At 40.8% G+C, this 26,231-nt stretch overlaps 1 protein-coding gene and 1 long non-coding RNA gene across 2 annotated transcripts; one reads left to right on the top strand and one right to left on the bottom strand.

Annotated features, from left to right (window-relative positions):
- Positions 1-227: 227 nt before the first annotated feature.
- Positions 228-25,241, bottom strand: CLSPN (claspin). The gene is made up of 25 exons (XM_019657302.1): positions 25,133-25,241; positions 21,368-21,476; positions 19,955-20,400; positions 19,215-19,376; positions 18,428-18,505; positions 18,024-18,096; positions 17,347-17,455; positions 16,589-17,169; positions 13,824-14,015; positions 11,904-12,142; positions 10,813-10,991; positions 10,650-10,702; positions 9,890-10,089; positions 9,411-9,565; positions 8,601-8,827; positions 7,734-7,845; positions 6,661-6,733; positions 6,326-6,429; positions 4,302-4,466; positions 4,073-4,194; positions 3,699-3,826; positions 3,259-3,364; positions 2,362-2,444; positions 1,945-2,106; positions 228-1,631 (listed from the first exon to the last, which is right to left on the bottom strand). The coding sequence occupies exons 1-25, from the start codon at positions 25,151-25,153 to the stop codon at positions 1,521-1,523; spliced, it is 3,990 nt and encodes a 1,329-aa protein (XP_019512847.1). The 5' UTR covers positions 25,154-25,241; the 3' UTR covers positions 228-1,520.
- On the top strand, positions 7,801-19,269 carry LOC109390621 (uncharacterized). The gene is made up of 3 exons (XR_002125609.1): positions 7,801-7,942; positions 16,791-16,909; positions 19,244-19,269. It is a non-coding gene; the product is annotated as an uncharacterized LOC109390621 (long non-coding RNA).
- Positions 25,242-26,231: the final 990 nt, after the last annotated feature.

The raw sequence follows: 26,231 nt of genomic DNA, 5'->3' as shown, positions 1-26,231 counted from the left end.
AGGTACCATGTATGTAAACTCTCCTCACCGGCACTGAACCCAAACCACTTGGTAAATTAATTTGATCAAGTCACTGGAGTTGAGAAGCCAGTGAGGGGACAACTGCAGCAGCCTCTCACTCCAGACCCAGGGGGCTTCCCTGGGAGAGAGCCTGAAAACAAAATGCTCCACATCAGACAGGCACTGACGCAAGAATGAGCATTCAATCTGGACAGCAAATCCTGCCTTCAAGGCATTGAGATTTATTGAAAAACTACATACATATTAAAACATCTTTATATACATTTTTCTCATTACAAGATTACAAATATACAAATGTAAATTCTGTCCAAGTCAGCATCTTGTGTGTTAGCAACAACTGGAGAAAATCTATACCCTCATTTCATCAATTAAATTGGTGTCCCCCATCTGCCAATAAAACGAACTGGTACAATTCATCCAACTTCCCAAGCCCAGCTCCTGACAGTGAAACCACATTGTTTACATGGACTGTTTTTCCAAAGCAGCAATGATGCTCAGTTCTGAGGGCAAAACAAAAAAAATCCTGTCTAACATCTGAGTGCCTCATGGTAGTTTAAGGAAACTCAGGAATGATAGCAATTCTCTTAATAATATTTTGATTAAAGTCCATCATGGTCTTCTCTCAAAATAAGTAATAAAGCATTCAATTGTCCTCTGACTGGTTAGGGTAATGTACTCCACCCATTTGAATGCAATAATAAATAATGGTTATATTCCTTTTTGTCAGGAAGAGAAGGGAGGTCCTTGAGCAATAGTGTTTCAAATCAAAATTCAGTCCCAGGAGAGAGTTCTCTGCCCCTTGGGATAGCTCATGTGGACAGACACAAGCTGTAACCCTTTATCTTTATCCTCACAGTCCAGAAAATTGGGGCCCAGGTCTTTCTGACTTGGGTACCAGTTTGAGTCCTTATTATAAAGGAAGCAAAGGTTAATTGGGAACTTGGGGCTGTCTTGGGAAGAGGCGTGCAAGAAAATGGAAGGGGCAAGACTAATAAAACAGCCAATCGTGTGGTTCCCTGGTCCTCTGCCTAAGAAGTCTCTCTTTCACTGAGTCCTGGTCACCATGGTGCGGAACTTCGGGGTGTGAAGGAGTCAGGCTGGTATTAACAGTCACTCCTTTCTGTAATTTTCTGCAACGCCCCACTGTTTCCTCCTCCTCCTCTTACCACTCCTTTCACAAAGAGGTATCAACTCAGGAAGCTGTTAGGATAAAATGTCAAATGTTTAATGGAGGAAGTAAGTCTTCACCCAAGTGTCCCACGAGTCAATGTTGTAAACACTGCAGAGTTAAGATTCATGGCCAACCCGGGGAATACTACTAGGAAAGGAAAGAGCCATCCAGAGCCATGCAGAGGAAAGAACTGGAATCTCTGTCAGCCATCTTAATGCACTGATGTTGAAGGAAGGGCAGAATCATCCACGTGAGCATCAATTCCAACTTTCAATGCCAGAAACTTCTCAACGCAGTTTCAGTGTAGGTGCTGGCACCCTTGATGATGTTAGCTTTCCAAGTATCTAAAGATGCTTTGCTTCGATCCTGAAGCACTATCACCTGTTTTGAGGCGCTTAGGTGAAGGAGTTTTCATTACAGATGGACCCTTTCTCCTCACCTAGAGAGCAGAGAGCAAAGAGAAAGTCAAGGCCAGCTCAAGACCCTCATCCAAGTGCTTACCTTCAATTAGCTCTTCAGCAAGTCATCACTAAATCATGGATGATTAACAACAGAAAAACAAGGAAGAAATATAAACTTTTCAGACAAGTTTCAACACTGATTACCTGCTGGGGGTAACAATCCCCTTGTACCTTACTGGAAAGTGCAAGATTAACACTGCAGCATAAGCTTTCAACCTGGAATCTGTATTTTTAAATTAAAAAATAAATTCTGCTTTGGAAAGTCACCAAATCAATTATCAAATTCCCTACCCGCGGCTTAGACGATTCCTTTGCTGCCTCAGCCTTGACAGGAGAAAGTGTGTGGAAGACAAAGTTTCTTGAATTTCGGGGAGCACTGGGGTTGAGGTCAGAGAGGGCGGCCAGTTTCTGCAGCACAGCTTTGGGCTGGTTTAGCAGTGAGCCTGTCTTCAGCTGAGGAAAGAAGAGTCATTTGGTATCAAATTCCAAGTGCCAAAGAAAGAATGAGAAGTGAGTCTGTCCCTGCCCCCTCAGGTACTGAGGGGACACATTTCTACCCCACTCGGTAGAAAATAGGAGGGTCCTTCGCCATCTAGTTCCATTTCCTGCAGCCGCCTCCCTCCCCTAATGACAGCATTCCCCTAGCATGACCTGGGCCTTTATAACATGGTGGATCATGATGTCAGGCTAACAAGGTCCTCAACCAACCTGGTGGGCACTTCCCGGTCTGATGGCTTCAAAAGGATTTATGAGTAAAGACTTTGGTTCTTCAACAACCACAGGGCGATTGGCTGAAAAGAAAAGACAGAGAGGCTTGTTCTGGGCAAAACTGGGTAGAATTATTTTTAAATCTAAACAAGCTAAGGAGCCTTTAACAAAACCAATCAATTAAAGCCACAGGTATATACATATATAACCTCGGGACATGGAGTAGAGTGCGGGAACGGATTCAATGGAATTGTAATAGATAAGCATGATATCGGGGGTGGGAGGGCAGTGGATGGGGGGAGGGGGGTTGTTACTTTGTGAGGGTGAAAAGGGTAACTATTGCATTGTTCTGTACACCTGAAACTAACAATAAAAAATAAAAAATAAAAAATAAAAAAAAAGCCACAGGAACTCTTGATTATTTCATAACAGTGACTTGAAACTAAAGTAAGTGGCTACGTGAAGGAAGACAACCAAGCTGAACTTATTGACTAATCACTAACAGTAATAAGAAAAGATGTAAGTGCTTAAGAATGTGGAGTAGTGTTTAAGAGCCTTAACTCTGGGGTTAGATATATCTGGGTTCAAATTCCAGCTCTAACACCTAAGTATAGAATCCTGGGCAGCTAAATAAAAAACCCAGAATTCACTCCTCTGAACAGTCTTAGAGCATAAAGCAAAGGCAGCTATCTATACACACAAGGACAACATCCACTGCCCAAGAGTCTAAGAGCCAAGAACAATGTCTCTCTCACCTCTGCAGGGCCTCCTTAAGACAGTATTAGACACAGACCCATAACTAAGCTGCAACAGCCCCTGAAGGTTGGGGTCACCTCCAAGGCCCTAGCACTAACCATCCAGAGGACTAGACCCTGAGAAGGAGGACTAAAAGCTCACCATTTTTCTGCAGCGCTTTGGCTGTAACTTTCTTGGCCAGCATCATAAACTGACTGTCTTCCCCAATTTCTTCTTCGTCTTCTGCTGCAATTTTCCCCTGCTGTGCCTGCAAACCAAAATCAGACAGCATTAACAGAAGTCTACAGTTCCCCCAAATGGTGAGCACAGCCTGGACTGTGAAGCGAAGGTATCTGGGATATCATTTGTTTTCCTTTTTCCAATCTTTTGTTGCTTTAGGGAGAATAAAATTGATTTTGGACAAACAAACATGAAGAGAATTGCCCATGGTAAACCTTCTCAAAGCACAAAAGAAAATTCAAGGATTAAAAGGGACAGCAAGCTTTGTCCAAGATTTTGAAACTACCATGACAAACTCGGTGATTAGGTCCTCTCCTCGTGCACTAGGGTCGGAAGAGGCGAATTTCTTGCAAACTTCCTACCTGGTCCCGAAGCCACTGCTCTCGTTCAATTCGCTCCTTCCTCCATCTGGCTTCTGTCTCATCAAGCTGTTCTTCGATCTGTTCATCATCAGAGTCTCTGTGGAACAAGTCCATCTGGGAAGCATCATCTAAAGCAAAGAGTTAAGGCTATCAGCATGCTGCAATTCCCATAGGAGGGGATGCCTGGACAGACACAAATGAACTCATCATTTACCGCACACCAACACAAACTTTTCCCAACCACTGGTAGATGATAATGGTTGCAGCCGGGTCCTCCATAACAGCCTGCTATAGTTTTGATTTCCGCTTGTCATCTTAAACTAGACAAACACACACATTGTACCATTTGCTTCTAAAGGCAACCAGCAAGATACCTAGGTTTTTCCATCGGAATTTCCTCATGCGCCCAGGACCATCACTGTGCAGATCCCCATCAGCAAGGTACCTCTCCTGGTACAAACGGAGCTGTCGCTTATCATCATCCAACATCGTTTTCCTACAACAGGAGAAGTAGGGTGTTCAAATCCAGGACCACTTTGGCTGGTTACAGAGCCTGTCGTGAGACACACCCCATTACTCAGAAGGACTTATTGGGATACTGACATGTGTATTTTCTTGATTTGACTCTGCAGTTCCTCATCTGAAGGAAGTACTTCATCAATTACATCCTCTTCGTATTCATTAATTTCTTCCCCATCATACTCGTCTTCACTTCCCACATCACTCCCTGACACCTCTGCCTCATCTTCCAGGTATTTCTGCAATCGCCTGGAAAATGATTTTGAAGATTAAAAAATGCAACAATGGATACACGTGATTTTTTAAAAAAATGAATACACACACAGAGTATTCAAGCAATGAGAAACACAGAACATTGAGCCACCACTAATAATAATAATAATAGACTTTATAGTAGTACATTTTGATAATACCTAAAAGTCTATCACTTAATAATACTGTGTGCCAACAACTGTGCTTTATGGGCATCATCGCATTATCTCAGGAGGGGGGTATTATCATACCCTTCAAGTTATAGTTGAAGGAACTGAGACTCAGAGAGTAAACAACTTCACACAACCAGGAGGCAGCAGAGCCTGGATTCAATTAGGTAGGTGACTTTAAAGCCAAAACTGTCAATCTCCTGTATAAACTTGAGACACACCTGCTAGAAGGTTCAAACTATCTTGTTTTGTGTTTAAGCTCACCAGCTTTAGGAGGCAGACTAGAGATAGTATGGGAGTAAACAGACTGGGATTTCTTATAGTCCACCAAATCTCGACCCCCAAGTTAGAGGCATGACTGAGGCCCAGAGTTACTGGTAACCAAAACCACTACTAATTAGTTTTCCCGACTTCAGTTCCCACTGAGAACAAAACTACTGTCACTCGGGGTCCAAAGTACTATTATCGATGATCATGAGTAGCCGAAGTTTGATGGCTTTCTGAAGGCTGATTTTCATCATAGACTTATTTTTTTTTTAAGCTGAGTTTCTCCAAATCCTAGGATTTCTGGGAATTCCTTCAGGGGCTACTAGCCACTAAGCTTCCCAATTTTCCCATCTACCCTTCGAGGAGTTCAACTTTTAGTTGTTATTCTTTATAAGATTTCATTTGAACAAAGGACTCTGCTGTTAAAGAAGGTTTAAGAACCACTGCCTTAGAAAAATCTATAGATGACCCAAAGCTGTATGAGATAGTTAACTTGACAGGTGATAAATTAGAACCCAAAAGTGGTCTTAATAGAATGAGATGATGGGCTAAAAACAGTATAAATCTAATAGGGATCAATACAATGTCTTATATGTGAATTCCAAAAGCCATCCCCATACAATATAATATTAAATACCTATTAAAATGTATTTTACAAAACATATAACATCATAGGGAATTGCTCATAAATATGCTAAGTGGGACAGAAAGCAAAATTGTACATGTAAAAAAGTTGTAGAGATTTCAACTATACAAAACTATATGAACAAAAAAGGTTATGAGGCAATAACCACCATGAACACTTTCATAAATATTCTGGATGGTGGACATGGGTGACTTTTTATTTCTATCTTTCTATATTCTTTTAAAGACTAAAATAAACTGGTTTGCTTTCATGATCAGTACAACAAGAAAACATTAAAAAAATAAATAAATGGGGGTCATTTGCCCAAGACAAGGCTGAGGAAAACCTGGAATGACAGTAATTCACAGGAAAAAAAATCCAGGGAATTATAGTTGTCTACTCGATCCTTAGGGTCTGTGACTCAGTGCTTATGGCCTTCGGTTACATTCTCAGTAGTATGCATCCAGAACAAGGAATGTGGTTGGAACACTACATACAGCAGTAATCAGACCACACCTGAAAATAAAGAGAATATCCAGGACATGATGAGTATGGAAACAATGCCATGTGAGAAACACCTGACGGAATTGGAGTTGTTCAGTACAGAAATCACTTAAGGAGGACAGGACCATCTTGGGATACTCAAGAGCTATCATATGAATGGATTTTATTTAACCTGTGCTAACCACAAAAGGCAAAAATAGAACCAGCAAACTTAGGTAAAAAGGTGGCAGGCTACAAATCAGCTGTTAGGAGAACTTTCTAGCAATTGAAGGAATGGACCTAACACCTACATTTGCCTTTTCAATTTCTCAGATTGCCTCAAGAGCTCTTCTTCATCGTCACCTCTGTCGTCTTCCAGTGCCACATCTTCATTATCAGAGTCACTGAGTTCATCCTGCAAAATCATATAGGGTCACACCCAAAGTTATACAGAATAAAATGTGTCCTCAACTAAAACAGGATTCATAAACTTCTGCCCAAACATCCTATTCTAGGAAATTGCTTCTGATAAGATGCCAACCTTAGAATTCTCAAAAACTCGAACTAGGAAAAAACAAAAAAAACAAAACCATACAGCAGCAATACATAAGAGTTCAGTTATGAATACTTTTCGCTGCAAGCTCACCTGATCACTATCAAACTCATCATTTGGGACAAGCCGAAAGTCTCCAAATTCCTCCTCTTCACCTTCTTCTTCCCTAAAATGCACATCAACAAATCAATGAATAAGTTGTTGAAAGCAAACTACAAGAATGTAAGAATTGGAAGATTTTATTAGTACCAACAATCTCTTCAAGAAACAGAAAACAAGATTATCATGCCTTAAAAAAAATTTTTTAAATTGTGATAAAATACACATAACATAAAATTTACCATCTTAATCACTTTTAAGTATACAGTTCAGTAGTGTTAAGCACATTCACAATGTATAAGGTTGTGACACGGTACATGTTACAAGGTTGTTTGCAATCAACCTCCAGAGCTCTGTCATCTTGCAAAACTGAAACTCTACACCCTTTAAAAAGCAACTCCCCATTCTTCCACCCTCCCCAGCCCCCACCCCTCAGCTCCCTCTACTTTCTGCCTCTATGACTTTGACTATTCTAAGTACCTCATATAAGTGGAGTCATATAGTATTTGCATTTTTGTGACTGGCTTATTTCACTTAGCATAATGTCCTCACAGTTCATCCGTGTTGCAGCATATCAGAGTTTCCTTTCTTTTTAAGGCTGAATAATATTGTGTACACACACACGCACACCACATTTTGTTTATCCACTTGGGATGCTTCCACTTTTTGACTATTATGAATAATGCTGCCATGAACATGGGTATACAAACATCTATGAGTCCCTGTTTTCACTTTTGTATATATGCCCAAAAGTGGTATTGCTGAATCATATTCTATTTTTAATTTTTTGAGGACCTGCCATACTGTTTTCCATAGCAGCTTCTTTTTACATTCCCACCAACAGAGCACAAGGGTTCCAATTTCTCCATATCCTTACCAATACTTGTTATTTTCTGGGGTTTTTTTCCTTTCTTTTTATAGGAGCCATCCTAATGGGTGTGCAGTAGTATCTTATTATGGTTTTAATTTACATTTTCTTAATTATCAGTGATGTTCAGCACTTCCCTTTGCTTACTTTTTGCCTTTGTTTTTTGTTTTACAAGTTTCTCCCAATCACTGAGACTCACCTGTCTGTTGGGAAAGAGCCTGAACAAAGAGCAAGTGCTTCTTCCATTGGATCACCTATGCTGCCTTCCTTCTCCTGCTTATTTAACTCCGATGGAGCCAGGGTGGAGGCAACTACATCATAACAAAGAAAAAGATTTGTCACCAAGGAATGGCAGCTTGATCCTTTCCCCAGCCATCTAAAGACATGCCAGCTCAATACAGTGCTAAGGTAGGTAAACTTGCTAAAAAGAGCTCACCAGCTATTCATTCATTCATTCATTCATTCAACAAACCCTTATTTAGTGCTTATGTGCTAGGCACCAGGGATACAGGAGTGAACAAAACAAAGATCATAACGCCCACAGAGCTTACATTATAGCAGAGGTGTCTGGGGGAGAAAGGGGTGTGCAGGTGGACATAATAAGTTAGCATTTATATAAAGTGCCCTACACACCAGACACTTTTCTAAGCTTTACATATATGGATCATAAACAACAAATCATATGGCCAAAGCTAGAACATTCTTTTTTTTTTTTTTTTTTTTTTTTTTTTAGCTGAGCCATCCCGCCACCTGTTGGCAGCTCATGGCTGCTCAGCTCGGGCTGACTCGAACTGCTGTTGCTCAGAGCTCAAACTCTTGAGCGAGCTCTTAACCAACTGAGCCACTCAGCCGGCCCTTAGAACATTCTTAAGTCAACACTTTATCACCCTGAGAAAATAATGGCTCTAAAGGTCAGGGAGCTAAGCAGTGAATTCAACCCACATGCAAGAATCCATAACACTGTTTTCTGTAAACTTTTCACCCAAGAGTTAGGGGCTCCTTTTCAAGGATACTGACATAAGATGTTTGGCTGCAGTAAGCCTGATGCTCATTGCTGGGTATTTACCCTGAGAAGTGAATTTTCCTGAACAAAGATTCAAAAGTTCCTCCATGTTCTCTTTCTTGTCGCTCTTCCTGGGCAGAGCTTTTTCAGCCTGAGATGTGAACTTTCCAGTACACAAATCCAACAGCTCATCCATGTTGGCGTCCATGGCATTCTCATCCATACTGGCCAATGGCAATCGAGGCTTCAAAGCTTGGTACTGGTTCCTGTGGTTTCTAACATTTAAGAACCTACAAGCACAATGAAGAATGTAAGAAACTCTTTAAGGAAAAAACAAAGCAGTGGGTGAAAAACTCTGCTCTCATTTCCAATAGCAAAGTTAGAAGCTGAATCCCACACCAGAAGACAAAAGATTCAACCTTTAGCCTTGTGATGATCTAAAGAGAGAGGGGGAAGTTTTATGAAAGAATAAATGCTATTCAAAAGGTAAAGAGTAAAAGATAATTTTGGCTTCAGATAACGCTAGAGCTAAGGGGTTGGGGCTGTGTCCACGAAACGTGCCACAGGCCTGTCAATTCTCAATCCCACAATCATAACATCAGAAGACAGATATAAGGAAATTTGATGCCTTGACAAGAGCTATGCATTTCAAATAAGGCAGAGATCGAAGGATCAGAATGCCAGCAAGGGCTATTTAGGTTTTATTTTCTGGAGGGACTTTGCTCAAATTTGTAGAATGTAAATACTAATGATCTGTACACCTCTTTCGCAGAAGAAAAAGCACAGATGGAGTGACAGAAGCTCACTTTATTTTTAAGCAAAATTAAGCAGTACCCAGCACCATCCCACCCACAGAAACATAAAACTACCTACCCATCTGCATCCAACAGTTGGCTCTGAGTGTCATCTTCTAAACAGAACTGGAAGTCTCCTGCTCCTAGGAAAAGTGTCTTGGGCTCTGGGGAGGCGTTATACAGATCCTGGGAATCCTCTATGGGAAGTGAAGGCTCAGACAGCTTTCCTGAACTCTGGCGCCGAAATAAAACCAAACAAAAACATTTTACAAATGTCATTCACTGTCATGACAACAACAGAAGTTGCTATTTGCAATATTTAGTCTACTCTCAGGCAATTGCAGTTGAGGAGGACAATGCATAGCCAAGAGGAGCATATAGAAAAATATCTCCCAGAAAGTCAGAACACTGGATGGAGCTCGTGTTTAATACACAAAGGGGGTGGATTTTTAAACTGAACATACATAATGTGGTGGGAGTTGGTTGGATTGGACACACTTTATTTAGCACTGTGGGAAGCAAAAGGGGGAGGAAATCAGAAAACCATTACCATCTTACCTTAGAAGCTGAGCTGACCAAACTGGCTCGAAAGAGCCCAGGGGAAGGAGATCTGAATCCTGCTGCTGTTGGGAGAAAACTAGCCCCACGGCCTGTTTGTCTGTTGCAAGGCTGATAGGATGGAATTGTAGAGGCAATCAGCTCAAAGCTGCTATTGTGGCTGCTTTCCTTTGTTAGCAGTGAGCATGAATCATCTTCATCTAAAGAAAGGGAAGTAAGTTTTAAGTGTGTGATTCCAAAAATAAGGTGGATTTGTTTAGGAAAAAGAGTTGAGAGTGAAACTGTCAGGTAACAGTCATAGGCAAACCTCTCAAGTTATATGTTCCAAAACATTAAGTTAAAGGTAAATTATAGTACTAAGATAGCATTATACAGTCAAGGTTTATCACTCTGAGCTAAGCAACACATGAACGTTCCTGTCTGTCACCCTGCCTAAGCCTACTATCACTCAGTCCATTATCCAATCACTTATACCTCTTCCTGGTCTACATGACAGAAATGTTTCATGGTTCACGCAATCAACACATATGCACTACAGACCTATTGTATGCCAAGGGTCACCTCTAAAGAAACTCCGTGTAAGTGCTCAAAAACTGAACCAAGAAATATATTCAAATTCGTCAACTGCTTTCACTGCCACATGGAAGACTGGGAAAAGTCCAAAGATTCAAAACATGGAACCGAATAGAACTGTAGTCCTGAAGTATCAAAGCTGGAGGATCAAAGAAAAGTCAAGCTCTGCATTCGAGTCACTACTTACCCAGTTTGCTAGGTCTTTTGCCTGAGTTTTCATCTGTTTCTGACTTTTCTTCACTAGGAAAGTACAAAATAAGAAGATAAATTGTTTGAGTATCTATTGCTGCTTCTTATTAAGAGGGGCCAATCCAGGGGAATCTTATCTTTTCTTAGTGAGAATTACTTACTCCATCTTGGAAGAGTTGTCCTTAAATAGAAATAAGGTAGAATCTGATGACAGAGGCTTGAGAACAGATAGAAGGCCAACTGACTTGCCAGTTTCACTACTGTCATCATTGTTTTCTTTATCCATTTCTTTCTCATCTTTGCTTTCTATTTCTTCATTACTGAGAAGGAATTCTGCAACCTTTATCAATCATACCGCCCCAAAACAAAATAATACACGTCAAAAAACTTTAAAACACAGTGTTAGCCTGAAATATGGCTGTCTGGTCACAACTTAAATCTGAAACGGTGAATATGAAGGAAGCTCAGTCTAACCATTATGGTAACATAATTTTCTGACACTTTTAGAGCTCTTTTATACTTACTTTACCTTTATTCCTCCCCAAATTGCTACAAGATTATGAAGACTAAAATTACTATTTTACTGTGGCAATGAAAGGTTAAATGATTAGCCTGAGACTTCAGGAGGACTACTGACCTCAAACCAACCAGACTGACATGCTGTCCAGTTAAGCCACTGTTTTCTTCTTCCTTTACGCAGGTTAAATATTAACCAATTCTTTCGAGTGACTCCAGCCTTCAAAGCAGGAAACTTTTTTCTCTGTTACCCAAAATCCTATCATCATCTATCGTCCCTTGGCGCAAAACAATATTATGGGACAAGGGCAAGAGCCTCTCTACAAATACGCTCCTCAACGAAGAATGAAATGAGCTCAGGAAGGTCTCAGCCTGCCTGAGAATTCCTTTCGACCTCAGCCTGGCCAAGGTCAAAATTGCTTTTTATTCTGCACAGAGAAACCTAAATAAACAACAAAGATGAAAGTCCCTGTTCATACAAAGCCATCTCAGTATCAGCATTATGTTACAATATGGAAACGAACACAAGCCATAGCTCTGTGAACCGCAGGTGCGCAGTGGTGCCAGCAGAACTGAAGGCACTAGGATTTAGGTACTACATCTGAGGAGCTGCGTCCATCTTTGCCCCTAAAATCGCTTATACAGTTGAATATGCTTATTATCCTCATATTCAAATCTGATTTTCTCTCCCTTACTTGTCATGACCAAGTCCCAAAATTACATAATTGCCACAAACCTCCTGATTGGCTTCTTCCTCCTCTTCCTCCTTTCCTTCTTCTAACTTTTCCTCTTCCTCCCCTTCTCCATCTTCCTCAGACTCATCAGTCATTTCTTCTTCCTCCTCCTCCTCCTCCTCTTTTTCAAATCCATCTTCATTATCTAAGTTAAACAATGCCTGGCGCTTTTGGCGCTCCTCCAACCTTCGGAGTTTCATTGCTTCTTGCAGTTTAGCTTTCAGCATCTGAAGCTTTTCGCCTGAACAGAAAACGTGAAGAAATGCTTTAGACATAACGACTGACTACGTACTTCAGTAATATGAGTGTGCGTTTTAAGCAACTCCAGAAGTGTGCTAGTCATATCCCAAAAGGGAAATCAGAGACCTTAGTATTCTAGGCTTTTGTTATTTTAACAAATTATGAATAGAAGTGTAAGAGAATTCCCAGAATTATGTTCTACACCCTGGGATGATATACTTCATAGAGATTATAAAATTATTATTAAAAGGGCAAAGAAAGTGAGAGGAGTGGGACGTCAAGAGTCTGGCTCAGAAGCCATGAAGGAAAACATTGATAAATTTATCTATATTAAAGAAAAAGAGAAACAATTCAAGAGTAAAATAAGCAAAGGATATGAACTGGGCGTTCACAGAAAAATGAACATACATTGTTAGTAAGAAAGTTAAAAATAATGCTTAACCTCACTTCTAATTAAAGATACAAACCAAAATAATGAGATATCGTTTATGACATATTTTGTAACAATTAGAAGGTTTGATAGCATGCATTAACAGGAGGAAACAGGAACTCTTACACTGTGAATCAGTATAAATGGGTGCAACTATCTTGAAGAATAATGAGGTATATATCAAAATTTGACTCAATGACTCCACTGTAAATAATTTTGTATCCAGATATACCAACATAGATCTCATACTAGGATGTAACATTGTATGAAATACCAAAAACTGGAACAAACAAGATGTTCATTAATAGGAGTATGGTTAAACAAGTCATGCTATATTCACACAGTGGAATATTATGCAGCTTTTAAAAAATTCCCAAAAGCAACATAATGTGTATCTGAGCTCTGGAGTTAGGTGGTCTGCATTAGGCAGCTGGTCCTACTACTTGAGCAAGCTGTGTAAATGCTTTGTATATACTTTCTTCATACATAAAATAAGGATATGAATATTATTTACTGTAAAGCGCCTAGAGCAATGCCTAGCAGAGAGTAAATATTCAATGTCTCTGTCGCTTGCTCTCTCTCTCTCTCTCTCTCTCTCTCTCTCTCACACACACACACACACACACACACACACACATACACACACACACACACTGGTATATGCATATGAATTTTCCTACAACACAAAAAAAATGTTAACAGTTGCCTTTGGGAAGATAATTTTTCATTTTATACCCTTTCCTCAGTGTTTTACATTTTTTTCTACGTGACACATTACTCGTATTTTCAAAATGGAAGTGGGAACAACAGACTTGTCCTTAATACGTTGTCAAAACAAAAAAGCAGATTACAAAGCAGAATGAATGGTATGATCACATTATTGTTTCTTTTTAAAACACACATATGTACACGCATGCAAAGAGTTTAAAAGGACGGATGTAACAATATGGTCATAGAAGTCACCTCTGACAGGATTGTAGAAGTTTTTGTTTATTCTTTCTATGCGTTTTCCACAATGGATATTTAGTTTTTTAAAAATAAGACAAAGGCTATCTTAAGAAATAAAGTCATCTTACCCACCCCACACATCTAGGCAATGGTACATGTGAATCATGCTAGAGGTACTGCTGTCCAATCTCCAAAATATCCAAGAAAAAAGATTCTGTAACTCTTCATTGTAAGGGTACTTCAGTGGCCATAAAGACCTGCCAGAATACAAAGCATTAAAGCAAACAAAAGGAAACTCAAATACCTGGCTTTGTGTGGCTTACTCCATCCAGCTTCTCAGCTGCCAAAGTCACAGGCACCACATCGGCCTTCAGCTCTTCCTTTCCGTCAGTGCCCACATCTTTCACTACAATGTTCACATTTACCTTCTGACCGGCCCTGGGTTTGGCTGCTGGATTCGCATGCTTCCAGAAACGCTGCTTCAAGGCTTCCAGTTCTAAACCCAAAGGTCAAACAGTATGTCAGTTTGCCCCGCTCAAGCTCTTTAAGATTCCAATTCAGAATGATAAGCAAGTTTTACAAGCTGGACAAAGTTGTAGAAAAAAAAAAAAGCCACATACAATGAGACACCAAACACTCCTCTGCTACTTAACACCTGTGTCGAATTCCTATAACTTAACCCAAACCAGTGGACGGCTGCAACTGTTTTTCCTCAAGATACTTCAAAAATCACTTTAGGGAAGAAATTTACAACTGATATTTCCAAATACGTGCAATTCTTTTTAAAAAGTATCAAACTGGTAGAAAAAAATACCATAATTCTCAATTATTCAAGGGCTTAATTTTTCTTTGGGTTCAGTCTTCTTTTTAAAAATTCCCTATTTTGGAGCGGCTGGTTAGCTCAGTTGGTTAGAGCAAAGTGCTCATCACACCAAAGTTGCCAGCTCAGTCCCCACATGGGCCACGGAGCTGAGCCCTCCACAACTAGATTGAAGACAACTACTTAGAGCTGATGGGTCCTGGAAACACACACTGTTGCCCAATTTAAAAAAAAAAAATTCCCTATTTTGAACATTTCACTATTTATTAGCAGTCTTACTAAGTATGGGCAATGCCAATTAAAAAAAAAGAAAATGACAATCAATCTAGTCAGTGATATAACTCAGCAGCAGGCCTAGAAATGTTTCTCGGTGAAACTGTTATACTATCACAATCAGTACAATCAGAAAGGAAATCCCACATACAGGTGGACCCTGCACCACACACCCAACTTGTATACAAGATAACTAGTAAAGAATCTATATAGCAGGTACTTAAAAAATAGGTTTCTTCCTTTTCCTGTCTCTCCGTCTAGGACTATTTCGGTAACTTCTAGTCCCATACAACAAAATTTAGCAGTTTCTAGTACAGTAAGTACTCAAAAAGTGTTTCTTCCCCATCTCTTAGTCTGGAACTGTTTAGATAACTGCTATTCCCATATAAAACTTTCCCTCCGTGTTCTGGAAAACAGCTCACTCCCACACTTCTTTGCTAATGGAGCTATGCTAGTTCTGTTACACCACCCTTGCACCCAGCCTCCTGCTCCAGTCAAAACGACTTACACACCCTCCCAATATGTACCATGCGGAGCTCTTTCTGTCCCTTCCAAGAATGTCCTTCTCTCCACTTCCACGAAGTCCATCCATCCAATCAACAAAGACTCACTGAGCGTATTTTATACACCAAATACTGTGGCTGACATAGTGCTGCCAACCATAAGCTGTTTAATAAGGAGAGTTCTGCTGTATTAATTTCACTAACAATATTAGAAGTGGCAACCACTATTTGAGTGCATCTTGATACTAACTGTATGCATGATTTCAGCAAATCCTCATACTAGTCCTGTGAACCAGATAGTACTATTATTTCTTTTCTTTTTTTTTTTTTTTTTAAGAAAGCTGGCTTAGAGGCCAAATAGCATACTCAAGGTTAAATAGTAAGTAGCATAGTCTCGATTCAAACCGTGGTCTTCCTATAGAACACAAGCTCTTAATTACCATGCCACAATGCCTCAACATAGAGGGAACACCCAATTCTACCTACGAGTCAGGACATTTACCTAATGTGGAAATATTAGAGTTCTTTCTTGAAGGATATTCATTCGTTTAATTAATACGAATGCCTACAATGTGTCACCTACTGTGGAAGCACTGGGGATAGATGGGGACAAGCCAGAAGACCCCACTCAAAATATAAAGGGGAAGGCAGTGAACAAGAAATTGCATCCACCTTCAAGCCTTCCTTTAACCACCTATTGGAAGAAACCTATCCCTCCTCTGAGCTCCCACAGCATTTTATTCTAAATATTTTTCAGCAGAGATCACTTTTCCTTTTTCTTCACATTATTTTTTTGCAATTATCAGTGACACATTTGTTATAAAATATGTCACCACTTTCTCTCTTGTATACTTATCTTCCCTACGAGAGTGTAAGTACCGTAAATGGAGGATAATTATCAGATTTCTCTTGGTAAGCTCTACAGCATCTTGCATGTAGTAGATAGTTTAATATTTGTTGAATGAGTGAAAAAAAAATGTTCAGTTTTGCAGACAATTTCCTGAACCAAAATGTTTCTCTTTAACTATGTAAAACTGAATAGTAATGCTTTTATAGTACATACCGTAATAGCAATGTACTTCTTTTGTATATTAACCTGTCAACAGGCTTCCATTTTAAACAAGGTTTAGAACATTCTGACACCCTTCCAAATTTATCTATGGGCTTCTACCCATATCTAGTACAGACATATCTGAGTGATATTGTGGGTTTGGTTCCAGACCACTGCAATAAAGCGAGTGCTGCAATAAAACGAGTTGTGACCTTTTTGCTGGTGGAGGGGCTTGCCTTCAATTTGTAAAAAAAAAACCAACATCTGTGAAGTACAGTAAAGTGAAGCGCAATAAAATGAGGTGTGCCTATATACCTCTAGATAAGATAGTGTGTGGTTATTGGTTTCCCCTGCATTCCCTGTCCTCGAAAGCTGCCAGAATAAATCACTCTGGAGAGGCTCCCCACAATTCAAAGGATTACCTCTGTTGGTTTCAGGTTCTTCAAGTATCACAAAGGAATCTTCATCAGCACCCAGCCGAGGTTTAACGAAAACATCCACTCCCAACTGTTTAAGTCTATCCACAGTAAACCGCCTCATTTTCTCAGGCGGCACAACTGCTGCTGACTTAGTTTGTTGCCTGGGCTCTTCCACTTTCTCATCTGCTTCTTCTGTTTTTTTCAGGTCTTCTTCTAACTCCAGGGCATCAGGTTCAGGTGCCACAGGCCCTCCAGTCTGATCCCCCTCACTGTTCTTGTTCCCCAGGAAGCCAGATTCCTGCTGTGCCACTGACCCGTCACCAGGTAAAGGTCTAGCATCACTCTGCTTCTGTTTTTCCTGAACCCCTAACTCTTCACTTCCCACCGAATCCTTATAGCAAGACTCATCTAATCCAGTAGTGGTCTCGGGTTCCTTTGAAACTGCAGGGAGTGCATTAATTTCCATTTCAGATCCTGCACCTGTTGTCTGCTCAGAATCTTCGTTATGGGGGTCACTGATCATCTCAGTTATGTTTGCGGTGTCTGGGGTTTCTTTGTGATGGCTTGATTGATACCTGGATGACCTAGAGAAGGGGAAATGAGCTAGAGTTGAAAATTATCCTAAATGTGAAACACTCTCATCCTTTAGCATATAATGAATCAGCTCAATCAAGTTTCAGGGTGTAAGGAATCTAAACTTTTTGTTTGCTACAAAACTGAATGTTTATGAGAATTATAATCACAGGAAGGAGGGTTCTTACTTCAGTAGCGCCATGGCATTTCCTTGGCAAGTGGGCCGGGGTTTACGTTTGAAGAAATAGTGAATGGTTTTACTCTCAGGCATATGATACGGAAGATTAAGTGCAGACTCTGTAAAATGGAACAAAACATGCAAATCCATACACTGTATATTCTGAAATGTCACTTCATATTGAGTTAACTAAATGGTACAACCAAAGCCATAACCAGAAATAGAAACTAATCCTGGCTTTACTAAAGACAGGATCTAAGTACAAAAGAATTCCCTGAAGACCAGTGGCTTTTTAACCTGGTTGTGAAGTCAAACAGATCCAGGAAGTTTTTTAAAAATATGGATTCTTGGACCCCCTCTCAAGCCTACTGAAAGTCTGACTTCTGTGGGGATAAGAATTTACATATTTGAAAAGTTCCCAAATGGGTCCTGACGCAGCTGGTTCATAGAAAACCATTAAAACAATCTCCCTCCTTACTACCCAACAGTTCCAGAAATTTTCTCAGTTTGTAGTAATGTCCCAGGAGCTTTAGAACAATGGCCATTCACCAAGATTAATTCTAAACTTGATATTATAATCCAATTCATATTAGGAGTGTTAAAAAACAAAGATCCCCAACATCTAAGTTGAGCTTACAAAGAAATATTGTGATTTGCCTCAAAGTTTATTGTGCTGATTTGTATTACCTCGAATAAGGCGCTGAGTTTCACTATGCAGTTTTTTTAATGCTTCCTTACTTAACTTGGCTGCCTTCCTTTCCTTAAAGAAAACAAAAAGTGAGACTACATTAATGCTATCATTCAGAAAGATATTCACCCATCAAGAGTTTGCTCTCTCCAAGAAAAGAGGATGGAGAGGGAAGTTAACATTAACAAGCTCAATACAATGTAAAGTCAAGGAGCTCATTTATTTGTAAGTCAGATAGAATTAATTCAATCTAATCCATATGTGTGTCCCTCCTATGTACAAAGCAGTATCTTGAGCACCAGAATAATACGATAAACACGAGAAAATATTTATCCCTGAGAAATTTAGTCCTCTGGGGAAAGAGATCAACATGACAACCATAGAATACAGGGCTCTACCTCACCTTCCTCATGGTGCCCTTTGATAACTCACTTTCTTCTTCAAATAAAGAGACCCCACTCTCCAAAGACAGTTCCTTTTTCTAAAAGAGAAGATTACAAGTTGAATGATATGGACAAAAATGAAACTGAAATAAGAGGCTGTTGCTTACTCAAAGAAAGATTGCTTTTGTATTCCAACATTACATCATGCTACATTAATAAATCAATAATTATAAAACAGAAAACTTGAAACAAACAGCATCCTATAATGCCTAGAAGACAAAATGTCTCCAGTGGAGTTTGGGCCCTCATTTCTTATACCTCTGTATTACATCTTTCCCTAAGGTCATACAATGACTCCCAGGGAGCTTAACATAATCTTAGGAAGAATAATTATGCTTCCAAACACTCAGGACAATGATGCTTTGACAGATATGTTTCTTTGATATACTTCCTGAAACCCTATAGGTTCATTTCTTAGAGGCCACAGGATTATACAATTTACACTGTATAACATTACATATAAATTGTATCTGCCCTATTACTTACCGGCTTCTTACACAACATAAAGTATCTTACTTTTTTGCCCAACATTCCTATGAAGGTGATCAAAATACTAGTTTTTCAAACAAGTTAGCCTATCTATCACTTGTACTGATTCCAAAATTAACAGCTGTAAAACTTAAATTGATTGACACATGTTTTCCTTCAGTTGGGAAAAAAAAAATTAAGGCTCCAATAGTAAATCAGAAAATAAAACAAAGGTTAGAAGCAATAGGATAGCTCTTATTGCAATCATCTTTTACTTGCCTTGTGCTTTTTTACTTTGTTTTTCACAGCTGCCCTTATGGATTCTAATGACTCTTCATCTTCCAATGGAGAGTTATTTTCCTCCTCCAACCCAGTTTCAAAAAGGTCATTATCCGCAAGGAGACAACCACTATCATTAAATGGCTGTGTCACATCATCTTCCTGGATAAAGAAAAGCAAACTCCAATATTTCACATTGTATGGCAATTTGGATCAGGCCAGAAAAAAATGCATGTTTCCCCTATAGGCAAAAAAATGGCATTCTAGAACTCCTCACTGATTCCTAACCCACAGTCATACCTTGAAATCCATACTGTGATTTTATGCAACTGTCCAGAACTTAGTCAACAGTAAGTATTTTTGAAAAGTCAATTAAATACATATGAAACGGCTAGTTTATAAAACATGAGGGTGGTTTTTCTAGTTAGCAAACAAGACTTCTGGCTGATGAACACATGAAAAATCCTCCTTTGAAAGTTAATTTTCGTTAGATCAGAAGCTGCAAAGAATTATCCCATGTGCTCACAAAGAAAACCAGAAACCCATTTACCTGGAAGTGCCCTCATATCTGTAATGGAAAAGGACAGCAAGTTTTAAATCACATACCTCATTACTCGCAATGCAAAAATAATGAACTCAAAGCTATATTCTGAGTACAGAAACAACCTCAAAAACTAAAAGCAATCTTTTCTAAAATATGAATCTGCCTTAGAAATAGCACATTGTTCTTTAAAATGTACCTCATTTTTTGTTTCCTTCTTTTTTAGCCGCCTAATTTTTTCCATCTTTTTCTCTTCTTTCTCGAGTCTTCTCTTTGATTTTACTTTTTTTCCTCCAATTCCTTCTTTATCACGTATGGGTTTTTTGGACCTCTTTCTGTCAACAGCAAAGTCCATTGTGTTTTCAGGTTGGAGACTCAGCTCTAAGCAAGGTGTCACTTGGGTTTCAAGATTTTCCTGATACAAAGACTCCTCAATGTCACTTTCATCACTGTCTGCCGGAGTTTTGTGTATCCTTCTGACTTTCCCATTTTTTCCAGCATATAAGTTCTCTTTATTTTCCTCCTCAGCACTGTCATAGGGAGTTTTCTCTGGAGAGGCATTTGTGTTCTCTCTTTCAGAATCACTGTCTTGTAGCACCTTCCTGCTTTTCAATTTCTTACTCACAAATACCTCTTCATCTGAATCTGGAAGAAACAATTCTTTTTAGAGGTCTACTGTCATTCGGCCTTCCTCCTAGCCCCACTCCTCCTCAAAAACATATCCAATTATCCAAGTGACAGATCATCTTGTGAAATTATGTAACTACCATTAAGAACTGATTATAGCAAAGCAAATCTAAAAATACATTTTGAAAAACATTTTCCCTGGAAAAGTGTCTCTTACTGAGAAGTCTAATTATATGTATTTACAATGGGTAAAGTTGTTCTAATCCTTCTGGCAGGTGTGAAAAATTCTTTTATTATAGGATGAATGCATTCAACCAGGCAATGTAGTAGCTTCTAGATATTTCATACATTCAGTGATGTAACAGAAATGTTCTGGGCCGGCCGAGTGGCGCAGTGGTTAAGAGCTGGCTTGGGATGCCAGAGGGCCCCGGTTCGGATCCCACATATGAGGGCCAGTGACACTGCCCTCTACAGCTAAGATGCTGAACAACAGCTCAACCTGGAGCTGGGCTGCTGTGAGTCGCCTGAGATGGCTAGGCTGCAGCCACTGCTGCAGTGGGTTGCCATGCGCTACCATGTGTAGCCAGCAGCCAGCGTGAGCGGCCAGCAGCCACAGTGAGCGACCGTATAGAAGCCGGCGACTGATCTGCCTCGCCCGGGAAGAGTGCCGTGATGGTGCCAACTTGGGCCAGTGAAGCAACGTCCTCCACAACTAGACTGAAGAACAAAACGACAGCAACTTGTCTGTTCCTCTTCCCCCAATTCCCCAGCGCTGTTCCCATCCCCCAATTCCCCAATTTAAAAAAAAAAAAGTTTTTTTTAAAAGAGCACAAGCACTATTATTTCGTTTTTATAATAAATAAAATAAACAATAAGGTTGGGCATTAGTAATTTAATAAATCAAGAGAATAATGAAATTAATCCAATCCACTTACAACCTAGGCTCCCACATTCTATTCCTAAAAATAAATGTACTATTACAAACCTCTTTCACTCAAGGGCTCAATTGTGTCACAGCTGCCCTGTCCACTGTCTGAAGGACTATCTGCTTCTTCTTGTGAAATGAGTTTTGAATCATTGATTTCCAGGTGAACCTAGAAAGTGAGAATATACTTTGTATTAACCAGGAGGTGACAGGAAGCTTTAAGAACATAATAATACAGAAATCATCATGCGATCATCAGAATGAAATAAGGGGAAAAAAAAAAACCAACACAATGGTTCAACGAAGGATGACATTTAGAATTAATGGACAAAAAACAAACAAAAATTTATTGTTCACCTTTGAAAGACACTATAGAACCAACTCTGAGTACAGTAGTCTTCCGCCTTACCCGCGGGTTCCCTTTCCATGATTTCAGTTACCTGTGGTTAACCATGGTCTGAACATATTAAATGGGAAATTCCAGAAATAATTCAATAAATAATTCATAAGTTTTAAATTGCACGCTGTTCTGAGTAGCGTGATGAAATCTCACACCATCCTGCTCTGTCCCATGCAGGACATGAGTCATCACTTTGTCCATCGTACCCACACTGTATACACTACCCAGCTCTGAGTCATTTAGTTGTTGCCTCCATTATCAGATCGATTGCCACGATATCACAGTGCCTGTGTTCAAGTGACCCTTATTTTACTTAATAATGGCCCCAAAGTGCAAGAGCGGTGATGTTGACAATTTAAATACACTAAAGATAAGCCATAAAGTGTTTCCTTTAAATAAAAAGGTGAAAGTTCTCAACCTAATAAGGAAAGGAAAAAACCATATGCTGAGGTTGCTAAGATCTACAGTAAGAACTAATCTATCTGTGAAATTGTAGAGAAGGAAAAAGAAATTGGTGCTTGTTTTGCTGTAGCACCTCAAACTGCAAAAGTTACGGCCACAGTGTGTGATAAGCGTTTAATTAAGATGGGAAAGGCACTAAATTTGTGGGTGGAAGACATGAACAGAAAACATGTTTCAATTGCCAGTAACGTGCTGCACCAAAAAGCACTGAGCCTCTATGAACACTTCAGCAAGGGATCCCCTGAAACAAGTGACACCAAGCCATTTATGGCAAGTAAGGGATGGTTACATTAAGGTATTTTGAGCAAGAGACCACACTCACATAACTTTTACTACAGTATAGTTCTAACTGTTCTATTTTATTATTGTTGTTGTTAATCTCTTACTGTGCCTAATTTATAAATTAAACTTTATCATCGGTATGTATGTATAGGAAAAAAAACATAGTATATATAGGGTTCAGTACTATCCGCAGTTTCAGGCATCCACTGGGGTTCTTGGAAAGTATACCCCGTGGATAAGTGGGGGGTACTGTAATGGTAAATAAAGGAAAAGAATCAAGCATTTATTATATTATGTCTTTTCTATGTGAACTGTTTCTCAGTATATCCAATGACATAATAAATAACATCAGAGAGATGCAACGATGCAACTCAGGTATGGGAAACTCTATAGGACCACAATGTGGTTTCTTTAACAATAAATTGCAAGAAAAAAAAGAGAGGGAAGGGGGACCTATACACACATATCAACAACCATAATATGTGGACTGTTCTGTGGATCCTGATTCATTCAAACAAACGGAAAGAAAGAGAGAGAGAACGAGAGAGAGAGAGGCTCTGTGTGTGTGTATGTGTGTATGAAGGAAATCTACACTGACTAGTATTTAATATTAAGCAATAATTCTAAATTTTTTAGGTATGATCATAATATTGTGGTTATCTTTTCTGGAAAGCCCTTATCTTTTACAGGTGCATAATGGGATATTTGTAGATGAAATAATGTCTAGAATTTGCTTCCAAATAATCTAGTGGGCAGGAAATGGGTTGGGAGTATAAATGAAACAAAACTGGCATGATTTGATAGTTGTTGAAGTTAGGTGATGGGTTCATTGTATTAGCCCTTCTACATTTATATTTTTGAAAATTTCCAAACAAATCATTTTAAAAGTCGCAAGTAAAAAAATCTACGGAGGAGAGGTGTGTTAGGTGACTTGACCAGTTAGTGACCAAGATGCTCTAGATGCCAGGTCTCCAACCTCCTTGGTGTTCTTAGGGCTCTGAATCAACTTAATAAGGGGAAAATATTAACATCTGTCATGTAATAGGGCACAAGGCCTCACCCTAAAGGCTTCTCCAACAACTGTTACATTGATTTGAATGCTTGGTACAATTATTAAAATAATAACCAAAGGGCCGGCCGAGTGGCTCAGTTGGTTAAGAGTTGGCTTAACAGTACGAGCTCTGAGCAACAGGGCTGCCGGTTCGATTCCCACATGGGCCAGTGACACTGCGTCCGGGCTGAGCTGTCCCTGAACTGCCAAAATGTGGCAGGATGGCTCAGCTAGTGTAACAAGACTGCCTGTTCGATGGTGGGCTATGCCCACCCGCAACTAAGACTGAACTTGGCACCTTAAGCTGAGCTGCCGCCCGGATGGCTCAGTGGATAGAGTGTGCACTCTTAACAACGAGGCTGCTGGTTTGACTCCCGCATGGGATGGTAGCTACGCCCACCTGCAACTAAGACTGAACACAGCACCTTGAGCTTAGAGGCCACAAGCTGCCGATGGGAAGCCAAATGGCGACTCCACAACCAAGATTGAAGAACAACAACTTGGTTGGTCCCCTCCCCCAATTCCCTAATAAAATCTTTAAAAAAAAAGAATCACTGAGGATCATCATGTACGTGCTGATGGTCCTCCCAACAATCCAAAGCAGTAAGACTACTAGTTCTGTTTATGGATCTGGAAACTGAGTGTAGGTAACCACACAGCTCAATACATGGTGATGTTGTTAATTATTTTATTCTAGGCAATTTGTAGCAGTACCAGCAATGGCTAACAGACAGGGCCAGGCTCTAGATGAGAGGAGAGGGTCCCCAAAAACTCACTGATCAAGATAATAGCTTAATGCAATGGTTTTTTTTTAAATCATGAAGTCAGCTGCCTGCTTTTGTAAATAAAGTTTTATTGAAACTAGGGCCAGCATGAGGGTGAGGTGAGTGAGGCTGACGCGGTGCAAGCTTACAGTCAGATCTTGTCTTTATTTAAAAGTTTGATATTTTACTCAATAGCAAGTAATAGGGTTTCCCGCATTCATTTATTTTTTTCTAATTTGCATTAAAATATTATCTTCATTACTGAGTTTTTTGGCGTCTCCTTGAATTTTGCTCCCAAGGCGAGTGTCTCACCCCAGATAATAACACAGGACTGGAAACAGAAGTTTCTATGCCCTATTCCGCCAGCGACCAGCCCAGCCACCATCCGGGAGGCCTAGAGACTAGCACATCCCCTCTCGGAGTCGGCGCGATGACCTCTGAAGAACTCCCTTAGACCTCGCCATCCATTTACAGAGAATTCTGCCCCGCATCCCAGCGGCTCGGGCCTTCCTCTCTTTGGGGGCGCTCTAAAAAGCAAGAGCTCCCATGGCAGGAAACGCGCCAAAGGAGAGGGCGGGCGGCGCAGGCTGAGGGACTGCGCTGTCCGCTGCGCGCGCCGCAAAGACCAGGAGCAACAAGGCCGTGAAGACCGAGGCGTGGGAACCCGAGCGCCGGGACTGGACCTGGAGATCGCAGGGCCGTGGCGTCTACCCCCGGGCTGCGAGGCCGAGCCGCCGGGGTGCACGCCGGGAGCTGTAGTCCTCCCAGCCTCCGCGACCCGCTCTGCGCCGCACTACCCCTGCTTCTCCCCACCCCTCAGCACCCAGCCTCCGCAGCCGCGGAGGGAGGCATGTGTATGAACTCACCTCAGAAGCCACTTCGCCCATCGTGACTCCGGTCTCCCCAGCACTGCGCTGGATACGAAACAGGTCTCCGGTTCCCTCAGCCGCTGAGCAGCTGCTCCCGCCGTCTCCAGCCCGGTAGCGACTTTCGAGCTTTCGCGCCTAGCCAGAGTGGAGGTCCCGCCCTCGACGATTTGCACCAATCCAGAGGAGGCTTTTTACATGAAGTCACGCCCCCAGTCTGTCCTACCAATCACGAAGCGCTTTTGACCAGCTCTACAAGTATAAGTTGGATTGGGTTGGCGGGTTCGCAGTTCCCTTTGCCTGCTGAACCTGGGGGCGGCTGGAGGTATCCTGGCCGCCTGGAGGTCGGGCCCTCAGGTCTTGCTAGACAGTGCTGTGCAAGTGGTGGTTTTTGACCTTTGACCCTTACCGTAGCGCGACAGCTCCCATCAAGCAGCGATTTGAGGAGTAAGCCCTCCAAGCAGGAAGTAAATTGGAAGAAAATCCCTGGGCACCAGCGGGCATCCCAGTCCCATACTAGAGTCTAGTGCCCTTGTGGGGTTTTTCTCCAGGACCTCCATCCCTGGAGCCGCTACATCCTACCTGCTCCTTCTGGTGCATAGCACTCACACCACTGAACATCAAAGAAGTAAAATTTTGTGGGCTGCTCAGATACTAAAGAATATCCTTGGATGAATTTTATAATTTTATTTAAGGTTAATTCGAAGATGCAGAAAACACCCACCCATCCCACTCCTAAACTCTGGACAAGACGGGCAAAAGAATAAAAGGTACGGGAATAAGATTAATTCCAGACGATTCTAATCCATTGTCACTGCTGATTACTATGTTTTTGCCCCTCGGGATACATTCTCTGTCTTTCCTTATCCTGTTCTGCCCAGCCAAGGCGGACTTCTCCCCGGGGCATTCTTGAGCTCCCCTGCCCTCTGGCTTCAGGTTGAGTCCAACTTCTGGAAGGTACCTCACAAAATTATTGTAAGGAGGAGATCAGAGGGCACCAAGAAAGGTCACAGCAGTTACCACCCCCACTTCACCCCCCATGATCCTATCCACTGTTAGGGCGACCAACTCATCCCAATTTCCCCCGGACTTTCTCAGT

The sequence above is a fragment of the Hipposideros armiger genome, unplaced genomic scaffold (genome assembly GCF_001890085.2).
Source record: "Hipposideros armiger isolate ML-2016 unplaced genomic scaffold, ASM189008v1 scaffold_10, whole genome shotgun sequence".
In the NCBI taxonomy this organism is placed as follows: domain Eukaryota; kingdom Metazoa; phylum Chordata; class Mammalia; order Chiroptera; family Hipposideridae; genus Hipposideros; species Hipposideros armiger.
This window is presented reverse-complemented; position numbering and strand designations above follow the sequence as displayed.